Raw genomic sequence first — 14,259 nt, forward strand, 5'->3', positions numbered from 1 at the left:
GCAGAATGGTCATCCTTATGCAACGAAGGTAATTTAATGCAGATTCACTCGGCAGTACCTTCACTGGGGATTATCCTAATTATAAGGCCTCCATCCCTAGATATCATTCTAAACTCAAGTACATTTTACATTATAAAATTGGTTTCCTGCTTTCCTCCAAAGAAAACTCACCATGAAGGATCATTATCCAATTGGAAAGGCAGAACCAGTTTCATTTTTAAAAATGAATGAATTGTAAAGCACAGAAAAGTCACTTGACAATTCCTGGGACCTAGGCATATTCTCTGTCAGGGAATATTCCAGTTTCTAGAGGGAATTTGCATTCCTGTAAATAGGCAATGCTTATCTCCTTGTTTTGTTTTTTAACCTAATGTTTTTTATGACCTGAAGAAGTATAATTCAACATTAACTAGAAAACTGTCATCATCAGTACCCATATCATGGGTAGCAATTAACTTAAGCCTGCGTGAGCAGTAGAGCTGTTGGAGGTCTAATACGCTAAGGGGAGCCTCTGAGTGGCTGGGCTTCATGGAGGGATTTTCAAGTGGGCGCTTGGTTTACATAAACCAAACATATGAATGTGTTTATAAATTGGTTATTAAAGCAAAGTTAACATCTCTCACTTCTCATTAGGGTTCTCAATCTTTAAAACATAACGTAATTAGAATTCTTTAAGGAGGAATACATTCTTTTTGGAGACACATTAAAAACAATTATCTCTTTAAGAATTATATATCCTAAAGAGAGAAAAAATGGAAGCATCCATAAAACAATGTAAATAATTTTTAAACCAGTCATTTAAAAAGCTAGTCTGGCCAGGTGTGGTGGCTCATGCCTGTAATCCCAACACTTTAGGAGGCTAAGGCAGGCGGATCACCTGACATCGGGAGTTTGAGACCAGCCTGACCAACATGGAGAAACCCCTTACTAAAAATACAAAATTAGCCAGGTATGGTGGCGTATGCCTGTAATCCCAGCTACTCGGGAGACTGAGGCAGGAGAATCACTTGAACCCGGGAGGCAGACATTGCAGTGAGCGGAGATCGCACCATTGTACCATTGCAGTACAGCCTAGGCAATAAGAATGAAACTCCATCTCAAAAAAAAAAAAAAAAGCTAGTCTGAAAGTACATAATTAACACCCTAAATATTTGTATAACTTACATGTTTGTTGCTGCTGCTTATTTTTGTTTTACTAATTTTTCATTTAAAAATCTTATATAAATAATCCTTAATACACAACTTCACATAAAGTTCTTCATGCACATAGAGTTCATTGAAGTGTTATTTGTAATAGTGGGAAAATTGGAAGCAATGTGGTTGGCAAAAACTACGTAAACTTTGGTATAAATAGTAAGGATGCATGGCAAACGTGTATCTGTTTGAAAGGATGTTCATGACAACTATTTTATTTTATTTTATTTTATTTTATTTTATTTTATTTTATTTTATTTTTTTGAGACGGTAGCCCTGCTCTGTCACCCAGGCTGGAGTGCAGTGGCGTGATCTCAGCTCACTGCAAGCTCTGCCTCCCGGGTTGGCACCATTCTCCTGCCTCAGCTTCCAGAGTAGCTGGGACTACAGGCGCCCACCACCATGCCCAGCTAATTTTTTGTATTTTTAGTGGAGACGGGGTTTCACCGTGTTAGCCAGGATAGTCTCCATCTCTTGACTTCGTGATCCACCCATCTCGGCCTCCCAAAGTGTCATGACAACTATTTTAACATGATAAAATATATATAGTAGTCACTCCTAATCTGCAGTTTCTCTCCCTATGGTTTCAGTTGCCCACAGTATAGTAAAATAAGGTATTTTTAGAGGGAGAGAGAGATCACATTCATATAACTTTTATTACAGCACATTGTTATAATTGTTCTATTTTACTATTATCCTCTTATTGTGTCTAATTTATAAATTAAACCTTATTTTACGTTTATAAATTAAACTGTATGTATAGGAAAAAACATAGTATATGTAGAGTTTAGCACTATCTATAGTATCAGCCATCCACTGGCGGGGGGTCTTAGAACATATTCCCCCCTACAGTAAAGGGGGACTACTGTAATTAGTGGAGAATATAAGACAGAGGATTGTATTTACGGCATAGGTACGACTATGTAAAGAATATAATCTTTTAAGTTTTTTAAACAATAATTATGAGGTATCTGTTGGACTTATGGGTCCTTTTCTTCCCCCATCTTTTTTCATTTTATTTCCAAAATTTTCTTTAGTGGGCGTAAATTGCTTTTGTATTGGAAAAATTAACAATTTTTGAAATAAAGCCCTTGATATTTGAGAGAAGTGTTACAGGTAGGTGAACGGGTTGCAACATTACACAGTGAATAATTAATGTATGGACATGTTAACCTTACAGTTATGTAAACTGAAAATACAAATAGTTTCAAGAAGAGTTTGGTAAATATGCAGCAAAGAAACCCCAAACCAAACAAATAAAAAAACAAACTTATGGATATTACAAGTCAAGTTTTGACCTTTCAAAGTATGATTCATGATCAACATATTCAAGAATAACACATCGCTTTGTACTCTCATCACTGAATAATAATATCAGTGCCCAATGTTTGTGTTAATCTTACTCCATTTTAGACACTGTCATAAGCATTGTTCATGGATTATTTATCTCAACAACCTATAATGCTGTATATTTTTAAAATTCAGAGTAAAAGATTTATTAAGGTTAAACATCCATTGCGGTCACACAGCTAATAAATCACATAGTCTGGATTTAATCCAGTGACTCCAAAACAGGATCTCAAACACCTCCTTGTGCTACTTCCATATTAGACTGTACATCATTTCTTGCATGCCTATGGTTTATTTGTAAAGGGGTACAAGAAGATTGTCTTCAATTCATGTTTCCTGTTGATAGCAGTAGTTATCTAATATTCAGGCCCAGTGTGGCGATAAGAGAATTTACCCAATTATCGAAGTACCTCTTCTATTGAGGGCAAAACAAGTTGCTGAGGTGGTGGTAGTGGTGGTTTCATTGTGTTCACTTTTTTTTTTTTTTTTTTTTTTTTTTTTTTGAGATGGAGTCTCACTCTGTTGCCCAGGCCGGACTGCAATGGCGCGATCTCCGCTCACTGCAACCTTTGCCTCCTGGGTTCAAGCAATTCTCCCTGTCTCTTATACACATCTAGATGTGTATACCAGGATGGTCTTGATCTCCTGACCTCATGATCCGCCTGCCTCGGTCTCCCAAAGTGCTGGGATTACAGTCACTTTGTTTTTTGAACCCTCAGTTATTCAGCTTGTTTGGCCTATCAAAATTAGTGTGTTTCATGAGATAATTGCTCAATTCTCCATTTCTTTTTGGTAGAAGTAGTCTCCATAGAAATCATGAGGTGATAAGACAGACACTTGGTGTTGCTGCTGCTACTTGTTATTATTTTTATTAGTTTGAGTGTTTTCTAAGAAAGCCATTTTCCACAAGGGATTGGAGGTATCCTTGCTTATAGAAATTCCAAAAGGAAGATGCCTTTCAAAAAAGTCTTGAAGAATAAAATGTATTCCTAAAGATGATTATAGCATTTTATTTAAACATTTCCATAAAACACCCCTCCATCCCCACCCCCAGTGTTCCCTAGGCACAGTAACCTTGGAAGTTGGAAGAATCAAAGCTGGTCCATTCCATTCAGAAAGGAGGCCTTCTCAAAGCAGCCAGGTGGGTAGCTGTGGAGTGCATCAGGGTGATGCAATCAGCATGCCAAGAAGACACATAGATGGCCCTGACTGTGGGTTTGTGTACAAGGTCTGGCCCCCTAGCAACGTGGGATAGTGACTGAGGTAAAGAGTTTGAGACAGAGAAGAACAAGGAATCAGAGTAGCCGGGTAAACAAGGTGTAGCTATTGAGTAGTTTGGAAGTTATTCTAAGGAAATTGATTTCAAGCATTCTTTTTTGACATGATTCTTTTTCCATAATCTCAAAAGGTAACTACCTAATATATGTAAAGCCTACCAAGATAACATATTTTTTATTTTCATTTTATTTTATTTTTATTTATTATTTATTATTATTATTATTTTTTGAGATGGAGTCTCTCTCTGTCACCTAGACTGGAGTGCAGTGGCACGATCTCAGCTCACTGCAGCCTTCACCTCCCGGGCTCAAGTGATTCTCCTCCTGCCTCTACCCCCCGAGTAGCTGGGACTACAGGCGTGCCCCACCACGCCCAGCTGATTTTTGTATTTTTAGTAGAGATGGGGTTTTGCCACGTCAGCCAGGCTGGTCTCAAACGCCTGACCTCGTGATCCATGCGCCTCGGCTCCCAAAGTGTTGGGATTGTAGACGTGAGCCACTGCACCTCACCCCAAGATAACATATTTTTAAAATATTTTATAGCAACATCAATCAATATTCAACTGAAGAGTCCAATATAAGTGAACTATAGATACTCAGCACCATGTATAAAAATATGATGATAAATATTTCAAGACTCTTGACAAGACCTCTTGACCCTCTCCTCAGTCTTGTCTACTGATGGTGGAAGCCAATTTTCATCAATCTATCCCTAGAAACCCCATAGTAGGCCGGGCGCGGTGGCTCAGGCCTGTAATCCCAGCACTTTGGGAGGCTGAGGCAGGCGGATCACGAGGTCAGGAGATTGAGACCATCCTGGCTAACATGGTGAAACCCCCTCTCAACTAAAAAAAAAAAAAAAAAAAAAAAGCCGGGCATGGCGGCGGGCGCTTGTAGTCCCAGCTACGTGGGAGACTGAGGCAGGAGAATGGCGTGAACCCGGGAGGCGAAGCTTGTGGTGAGCGGAGATGCGCCACTGCACTCCAGCCTGGGTGGCAGAGTGAGACTCCGTCTCAAAGGAAAAAAAAAAAAAGAAAAGACCCGATACTGATTTTCTAAGTTACTACCATAAGATTCCTATTAGCTGACCGTAATTCTACAGTTTTTGTTTAAGTCCTAGTCTTCCTACCACATCAGTTTAAATTTAAAGAAGATTAGTTTGTATTAGATTATGACTATCCACTAAAATTTTAGGTAGATTGGAATCAATTTCATCTACCCTTTTAGCTTTAATTTATTTATGTCACTAGACAAATTCTCCTTTTAAAAGAAAAAAAAAAAAACACCAGCAGAAACTGTGTTTAAATTGCTCATCAAATTATCAAATGCCGCCATTGCTTAACAGGTATGTGTCTCTAGATTAAATTCTGAAATAAGTGGTATTTAGGGAGTATGTTACTTGGAAAACATTCTGAAATAGTTGTGTATTTGTAGGTGAGTGAAGGCAGCCTGTCATCTTTCACTTTTCCACTCTCTGGATCCAGTACATCAGAGTCACTGGAAAGTAGTTCAAAGAAGAATGCATGTAAGATTGGTTCAGTATTTTAAACATGGTTTGAATTTGGCTGTCAACACTGATTTTTTTTTCTTGTTTACCTCTGAGCTTTCTTTTCCCCCACATCATCCCATATCCTAATATAGGTACAAAAACGTGTTAGCAAAAAGTCTGAACAACATGAAGTTGTGCCTATGGCAGCTTTTCCCATTTGATGTTTACCCTACAAGATACACTAAACATTTTAATCAGGATTCTGTAATTTTTTTTCTTACTAAGCAGATTGGTGTATTTGATTTTATTCCTTTTCTGTGTTTAATGTAACACCAGTAAATCAGAAGATGCCATTAAGTGAAGCCTTCTTTTTCCATGAAGATTGCAAAAATTTGAGAAAATCAATGTGATCCTCCTGTGTTTTAATTACGTGAAATCATGCTGCAGAGGAATTTTTGGCTTGGTGCATTGGTTGAGAGTTGTTCAAATTGAAGAAACTAACCATATGGCAATCTGTGTTTGCAATGTGACTAATATTCTAGAAATTTAGGCACTTAAGTTCATGAATTTTTTTAATGCATCCATGACTTTATTCCTGTCAACTGTGCACATGTGTCTTTCTATGCAAAGCACATTTTGCCCTTGACTCATTCAAAGTGGATTATGTAGTTATATAATCAACACTTAAAATGAGAAGGAAGAATGGGATGGTATATACGTTTTTCCAACTGGAAAAATAAATAGTTCCTATGTGAGACAGTTCTAATCATGTGTACTTGCAGCTTTGAGCACCCCCTTAAAAAAATAAAAAAGAAACCTAGGTTATTCCATTTAGTCCCATCCAGCTGTAGATATTTTAATGAGATAAAAAGTGAATGAACATAAAATAACCCTATTTTATCTTTTTTGCCTTTACAGTGGCATCTGAAATACAGGGATTAAGAACAGTTGAAATAAAAAAGGTAACTTGGGGAGAGAAAACAATATAAACTCTAGTGTTTTCAGAGACATCTTAATGCGTTTTCTTGTTAACTTTCTTACTGTATTAACGTATTCATCTCAAAAAAGTATGTATTATTACATATTACATGTGAAATAATGTAGTCCTTAATGAATTTCCTGATCATAGTACCTCATTTGAAAAATCAGTTTGCATACTCTCTTTTGCTGAAAATAGCATCAACTTGACCCCACACAAAATAGTACGATGCCTCTCACTTCTTACACTGATAAGTAAACCTTTCACTTCAGCAGATACTTATTAGTTCTGAAACAGATTCCCCCGACAGCCATGCACAAGAGACAAAGTAAAAGCAGCTGTGATTTATTGAGCCTTTACTATTGTTCTGAGCACTCTTATAGACACTTCATGTCATCATCATGTCATTTAATATTCACTGCAGCCCTCTGTGAGAGGCACTGTTGTCTCCATTTTGTAAATGAAGATCTAATGATTTATTGAGTGGAGTGTACTTATTTCAAGTTCCTGCATTTACAAGTATGACTTCCTGGCTTTGAACACAGGACTGATTCCAAAAGTGTGGTCTTTTCACTTCATGAGTTTACCTGCTTTTCATCAGTTCTGCAAAATGATTTTCATTTAGAATGTCTTGATTTATTTTACTTCATGAACAGATGCTTATTTTCCTAAGCCACACTAAGCACCTGCGTCAAAGTAATGCAGTTTTCTTGCACTTCATTTTCGCCCTTCCACTTAGAAGATCAGAGCTGACTATAGATATCATGCCAAAGAATAAACAAAAGGTCAATGAAAAGTATCGCTTTGACCAAAATTTTGTATCTGTTCCATGGCAGGGCCCTACTGACTCACTGGGCATCAGCATCGCTGGAGGAGTGGGCAGCCCACTTGGTGATGTGCCTATATTTATTGCAATGATGCACCCAACTGGAGTTGCAGCACAGACCCAAAAACTCAGAGTAAGTCATACTAACAACCCTAGAAGCCCTAGCAAAATGTGCAGAAGTGTTTTTATAAACCTTTGAACTTGGCTATCTGTTGCAAGGCAGTTTTAAATGTCTACATTTACTTTTAAATCATCTAATCCAACCACAGCAAGGCTTGCTTAGGGTAAAAGATAAAGAATATTAAAAGAAAGGAGAAAATGCAGATTTGCAGTTAAATGAAATAGGAAGATTTATAGTTGTTTCTTAATACATATTTTTATATGTTGAAATTCTGTGGAACAAGCTAAAAGAGAACAGAAAGTATTTTCAGAACACCAGTATGAAGTGAAATTTTTCTCTTATATATTTTATTGGTTTAAATGCTGATTTAACTCTGTTAAATTGAAAAGTATTACTTATTTGCATTCACTGATAATTTTGCAGAAGTTTAATATAAATATGACTTACAATGTTATAAAACAATATGCAAGTTGCCTCAAAGCTGAGGGATTATCCAAATTGTGGAGCACTACGATGGAATTTATGCCAACTGCCCAGCTCTAAAATTACATGAATATTCCATTAAGGCAACTCAGTCTCTCTAAAGCAAAAATCTCTATGGTTTCATGCCTCAAAAAATAGGTCTCAGAACATAACCACATTTTAGTTTAAATAGTCTTTAGGCTGGGAATGGTTCAGCCTCCTTTGATATCCAGATTTATGGCTGACACTTAAAATCTGATTGTATACATAGCACAGGGTCAGTAAACTTCTGGAAGGACAGATAGTGAATATTTTAGGCTTTGTGGGACCTGTGAGTCTCTGTTGCAACTACTCAACTCTGCCCTGTGAAAGCAGCCAAATAAGCATGGCTGTCTTCCAACCAAACTTTATTAACCAAAACAGGCAGTGGGCCAAATTTGGCCTCTGGGCCTTAGTCTGCCAACCTCTGACTTAGAGTCACATCTAATGATTATAATAGTAATGTTCAGAGAAATTTCAGTTTCCAAATGATAGTGAGTTTTTTTTTCTTTTAATAGGAAGTAATGTCTCACCCAAGAGAAATGAAGAGCAGGGAAGAGTGACTTTCTCCTTCTCCCTCCCTCTCCCCTGGACACTATGGAACTCAACCATTATGCACTGCTTCTTTTTGTGGTTGCTGCTTATTGGACTTCTTGGAATTAGTGGTTTCCTTAGTTATATTTCAGTGGCTGGTAGCAGTATATATGTCATGTGCAAGGTGGAGAAGGAAATGAATACTCAGTTCTCAAAGACCCACTCTCCATGGCTGCTTTAGCAGATGGCCGTTTCTTTCTCTCCCTTGCAGGTTGGGGATAGGATTGTCACTATCTGTGGCACATCCACTGAGGGCATGACTCACACCCAAGCAGTTAACCTACTGAAAAATGCATCTGGTTCCATTGAAATGCAGGTAAGATTTTTATCCCAAGCATAATTCAGAATATAGGTAGCTTGAAGACACATGAACTTTGATGTGAAAGCAGTAAAAATGATTAAATATTTTGCTATCATTTTATTTAATATATCTCTTGAACGTAAATGATTAAGAGTTCCAAGAAAGTGCATATGAAACATATTTTGTAACATTTTACTCGGATGCATTGATTGTTTTATACTTTAAGGGGAAAAAAATCCAGGCCTTAGCAGTACATGATTATTTGCTAGAGTTTTAAGTAGTGCTAGCAAGTGGCTTGTATTCCAAAGATCTTTAAAAAATAATTACATATGAGATCACATTTTAAAAACGTCAAAAAAACTTTGTAGAATAGAATTAGAAGAATGTGTTTACTGTCAGGACAGTTAAGAGGCCTCTGGACCTTGTGAAATTTCATTCTCTTTGGTTGTATTTTATGTTAACAGAAATGATTAAATGGACCATAAAATGTACATTTTAATCCAAGTGCTCTTTTTGAAGAAAAATTACTTTCCTTAGCCCCAGGAACATGTGTTTTTTCTGTTTATCCTTCTCCTGTGTGCAGGTGGTTGCTGGAGGAGATGTGAGTGTGGTCACAGGTCATCAGCAGGAGCCTGCAAGTTCCAGTCTTTCTTTCACTGGGCTGACGTCAAGCAGTATATTTCAGGATGATTTAGGGTGCGTTCATACATGATGATTAGTGTTATCATTTTTTACTTATGAATCAAGTCTTCCTGACAGTTGCATTCTCTGTCCCGTGTTTCTAGGAATTACGTACAGGTAAAATGATAGGATATATGAAGTATGAATTACACATATCAGGTGCTTCTAAACTCAAATAATTATGGCATGGATTTAGCTGATCAAAGATAAGTAGAGAAATAGATAACTAGCTAGATAGATATGCATGCTACTACCCTTCCCATGGTTTCAGCTCTGATTTTGGGGCGGAGGATATTTTAATCTTGATGTTACCACTTCATGTAATATGGAGCAAGTCAAATCTATCATTTTAAAATTTCCAGCACTGCCTATTCATTTAACATATTATACTTTGGATTGAAAAAATTCACGGTATTAAGTAACAACAATTGGATAAAAAAGCATTGGAAAACAGAGAGAGGCACATTAGAAAATTTAAATAATTTGATGCAGCTTTTCCATTGCTTATAAATGATTTTTCTCTCTGAGCTTGGGTGTACTGATGTTTACGACTTATTCTATTATTGTCCCCTGAACTTTAGCCCTCTCACTTTAAATAAACTGGAAAAAGAATGAGCTTCTCTGTACAACGAGAACATGCCATGAATATGTTAGTTTAAGGGAACTGTAAATGAGTAATAGAATTAGGGTGTTAAGTAGGATTTCATTAGATTATGTAAATTTAAAATACCGAGCACAGCGTGCACTGACAATTTAAGCATCTCAAAAATACCCATAATATACTCCTTGTCAGTGACAAAGAGAATTATGCTAGCTCTAGGTGGATGTCAGATAATTCATAACATATATATAGATATAGGGTTTTTTTAATTTAAATCTTGTTTTTCCTTTCCTTCACCGTAGACCTCCTCAATGTAAGTCTATTACACTAGAGCGAGGACCAGATGGCTTAGGCTTCAGTATAGTTGGAGGATATGGCAGCCCTCATGGAGACTTACCCATTTATGTTAAAACAGTGTTTGCAAAGGTAAGCTTGCAAATTTTAACCACCCTCTTTTCCCCTAAACATTCATTAATAGTGGTCAGCAGCTGGCTTATTAGTTTATGGCCTGAGGTAATGCCAAATGGTTAACAGTTGATCATTTCTTTTCAAAACTCCCTACAGGAACAGGTCATTAAATATTTTTGTCCAATTTGAGGTTTCATTATATTTAAAGGAAAATGGGTTCAAATTGAAACTCCATGGAAACTCTTAACAATATACATAAAAATATTAATGAACTTTGGTTAGTAAAGCCTATTTTTTTTTCTTTGAACACAAATTGCACATGATTGTCTTTTGAAAATGGAACATTTTAAATGTGTATGCTATAGAGCACTGATATTTCTGTTTGCATTTTTTTGTTGTGAAATATAAAATAGTTATAGAGAAGTATATAAAGTACACATGAAAATTAATAAGCATTTATTTTATAAGTTTAATTTCATTGACTAAAACAAAAATAACTACTGAAAAAAATGTAGGGAGTATCCAGCAACCCTATCATCTATGATAAGTCAGTGATTTGCAATCAAGGGATTCAATTAACAAGATTGTCTAGTTATAATTATACCTATTCTATCTTAAGAAGGTTTAGAATAAGAGTAAAGATATTGCAATACTGGTAAACCTATTAAAATAATTTAAACCCATATAATTATTGTTAATATGTTAAGTCATTTTTCAGGAGCTACAAAATTGGACAAGATTCCTGCAGGGAAAAATTTAGAATCTCAAAATTTTACAGTGTAAAAAGAAACAAAACTTAGTCAAACCTGTTTAAAAATTTGATACAGGGCCTTTGAATTAGTGGTATGGTCCCTTATGGATGTTTTATTATTTTGGAAAAGGTTTTTTTTTTTTTAAGCCAATTTAAAGTGCTGTTACCTACAACAGGCTAGCTATAGGCTTAATTTATAAGATTTTTTAAAAAGCTATTGGTATGTCCAAAAATACAAACAGCATTTGCTAGTGAATAGAAGAGTCCACAGTCCTTTTCCTCAGCCTAGGAACAATTTATTTAAGGCAAGCTAGTTAGAACATATTTTAAGAATTTCATCATTATGGATTCCTCATTAACTTTTTCATATCTTTAATTTTATATTTAATTGTATAATTGTCTTCTATAAGCATGCTTTATTCTTTTTCAAACAACAATGTCTGTATTTAATCTTAATCATTTAGGGTCCATAGGGAATATGAAGAATCTCTCTACCCTTGGGAAGTAAGAACTAAGACAGCTTGCATAGTTTTTTTCAAAACCACAAAAAGAATTAGAAATAGCAGTGGGTTTTAAATTTAGAACTTATGCCTTATCCTGCCGCAGTGAACATTCAGGTGGCTTTGTGCTTTTCAGACCTTTGGATTTTGTCATCCCTCAAGCCATTGTCCTGTAAAACTATTTTTGTTCCTACCTAATCATTTACCTTCTTTCTGTAGGTCTTCTTTACAGGATAGAAAATCCTGGATTCTATTGAATCATTCCTACTAGGCAAATTCCCAAATATTCTTTATTAATTTGTGTTCCCACCAACTGCTGTGCTGAACAGCCAAAAACCCATCCAACTAATCTGTTGACTGCTAAATTCTCTCTCAAATTGGTATCTCAATGCTAAAACCATTTAGGAGAAAGACCTTCTTTGTCTATGTTCATCATTGCTTAATGGCTCAGAGCACCCATGGAGCACTGGGAGCAATGTGTGTGTACATGCAGAGCAATTTACATTCCTGTTGAGATCTTTTTCTGTTGTGAGCTGCAAGGCAGCATTTTTTGAGAAATAAACAAGTCTACCTTATAATTTGCAGGGAGCAGCCTCTGAAGATGGACGTCTGAAAAGGGGCGATCAGATCATTGCTGTCAATGGGCAGAGTCTAGAAGGAGTCACCCATGAAGAAGCTGTTGCCATCCTTAAACGGACAAAAGGCACTGTCACTTTGATGGTTCTGTCTTGAATTGGCTGCCAGAATTGAGCCAACCCCACCCCTAGCTCACCTCCTACTGTGAGGAGAATGGACTGGTCCTGACTTCTTTTATGCCGTGTTCAGCGGGTCTTCAAAACTATAGGGGGGAAATAACACTTAAGTGTGTTTTTCTCATATAGAAATGCTTTCCTTACTGACAACCTCACATCATTTTTCTTTTCTTCTTGCATTTTGTGAACTTAAAGTCAAAGAGAAGGAATATTTGTGTAGGTGAATCTGGTTTTTATTTATGAAGATATCTAATGTTTTGTAGTCACATGGGCAAGAATTATTACATGCTAATCTGGTTAGTATAAAGAAAGATAATTCTAAAGCTAACCAAAAAAAAATGGATTCAGTAAATTAGGATGAAAAATGAAAATATAAAATAAAGAAGAAAGTCTTGGGGAGTTTTAAAAAAATGCCTCAATTTGGCAATCTACCTCCTCTCCCCACCCCAAACTAAAAAAAGGAAAAAAAAGTTTTCTATTGAAAATCTTTAAAAATACTGTCAGTATTTTAAAATTTTCAACACAGTATAATAAAAACATTGCATCTCCCCACCTCTTACATGCATATGTATTTTTCATGCTAAAATTGGTTTCTATAATTGAGTAAATAGCAAATATATGAAGCAATGTCCCTAAATTTTATAAAGAAATTATATTTAATGCACATCTCAATTTTCATTTTTATTTTTGACCTTTTATAAAATATTTTCATGTTGCTATAAGTAAATGATAATGCCACCCCATGTTGACTATGGTTTTTCTAGAAAGCAACTATGCTGCTAATCATAGAGGAACATAGAAGGGTCCCAGAATCTTTAGTGCTGGTTTTAACAACTGATGCAACATTAAAAATGTGTTAGTGTGCTGTGCAATTGGTTTTCAATTCATATTAATCTTAATGATAGAAAACAATGTGTTAGTAATTATTTTGGTTGTTTGCCATTAGTAAATTGATAGAAAAATTAAGGCGATTAACATAACTTCATTTCATTGCCTTATATTAACATCTTATAATACAATAGTTTAAGACTAAGGGAAACAGATGGAGCTGTTTATTGAGACAACTGGTGAGGAATTATCATGTGTTCATTCCCATTTTAGAGCGTGAAACTCCTACATTAGAATATATAAAGTCACTTTAAATATTATCTATATTTGTAACAGAAGTAGTGTACAGATATTTTATTACAGCATTTTTGTGTAAATGCAGAATTAAAGTGAATAAATAAGAATTTTCAGTGGTGCACAAATAAAGAAGCAGCAAGCATTTTTTTTGTTCTTTTTACTGTGGAAAAGCTTTGTTATATACTGTTCAAGATTTACAACTTAAAATTGGTTTTTATCATGTCTAACTGCACATATGGTGTCCATAGTTACAGCTAAAGGAACTTTGGACAACATCATTATGGAAAGCTTAATATTTTTTACCTCCACAATTTTTTCTAGCACTAAAGATTCATAGACTCCTCATAGATTAGAGGAAGATGACATTGTAGAAAGAGAACTATCTTGCCTGTATATGTTTTTCTCAGATGCTGTTAATGCAGTAATATTGTAAGTTGCTCTTCAGTGTAGTCAAGAACTATTCAAGTGTATTCAGATGGACAAAATCATAATCAAAATTATTTGCATTAATAAACATGACAAGTCCAACTTGAACACTGAGCAAGGAATGAGGGGAAATTTGCTCTACTAGTTTTGTACCAAATTAGCTAACAAACATGCATTTCCCTCTCATTCATCTTATCTGCAAAATGATAGATTATTTTATCACAAAGGTTCTACTTAGTTCTAAAATATGAGAATTCAGTGATTCTTACACAAAATAAATAGAAGAAACTACATATTGCAACAACTCAAAAGTTGTTAACCAATCATTGTAAATTTAGGTGCCCAATGTAACAAAACTCATTTTAGTATCCCAGTGATACATC

At 35.6% G+C, this 14,259-nt stretch overlaps 1 protein-coding gene across 4 annotated transcripts in view; it reads left to right on the plus strand.

Annotated features, from left to right (window-relative positions):
* MPDZ (multiple PDZ domain protein) overlaps positions 1-13,579 on the plus strand; it is a 145,546-nt gene extending 131,967 nt beyond the window's left edge. For 2 of the 4 annotated variants that reach the window (XM_011967899.1, XM_011967897.1), the window contains 8 exons: positions 3,599-3,685; positions 5,256-5,346; positions 6,229-6,272; positions 7,126-7,248; positions 8,543-8,647; positions 9,216-9,328; positions 10,217-10,340; positions 12,159-13,579. In XM_011967899.1, the coding sequence (XP_011823289.1) occupies positions 3,599-3,685; positions 5,256-5,346; positions 6,229-6,272; positions 7,126-7,248; positions 8,543-8,647; positions 9,216-9,328; positions 10,217-10,340; positions 12,159-12,305 (834 nt within the window). In that variant the 3' untranslated portion in view covers positions 12,306-13,579. The remainder of the gene's footprint in view (positions 1-3,598; positions 3,686-5,255; positions 5,347-6,228; positions 6,273-7,125; positions 7,249-8,542; positions 8,648-9,215; positions 9,329-10,216; positions 10,341-12,158) is intronic. The other 2 variants (XM_011967898.1, XM_011967900.1) reach the window with 1 other exon arrangement.
* The last annotated feature ends 680 nt before the right edge of the window (positions 13,580-14,259 follow it).

The sequence above is a fragment of the Mandrillus leucophaeus genome, unplaced genomic scaffold, assembly GCF_000951045.1.
Source record: "Mandrillus leucophaeus isolate KB7577 unplaced genomic scaffold, Mleu.le_1.0 Scaffold818, whole genome shotgun sequence".
NCBI classification, from domain to species: Eukaryota; Metazoa; Chordata; class Mammalia; order Primates; family Cercopithecidae; genus Mandrillus; species Mandrillus leucophaeus.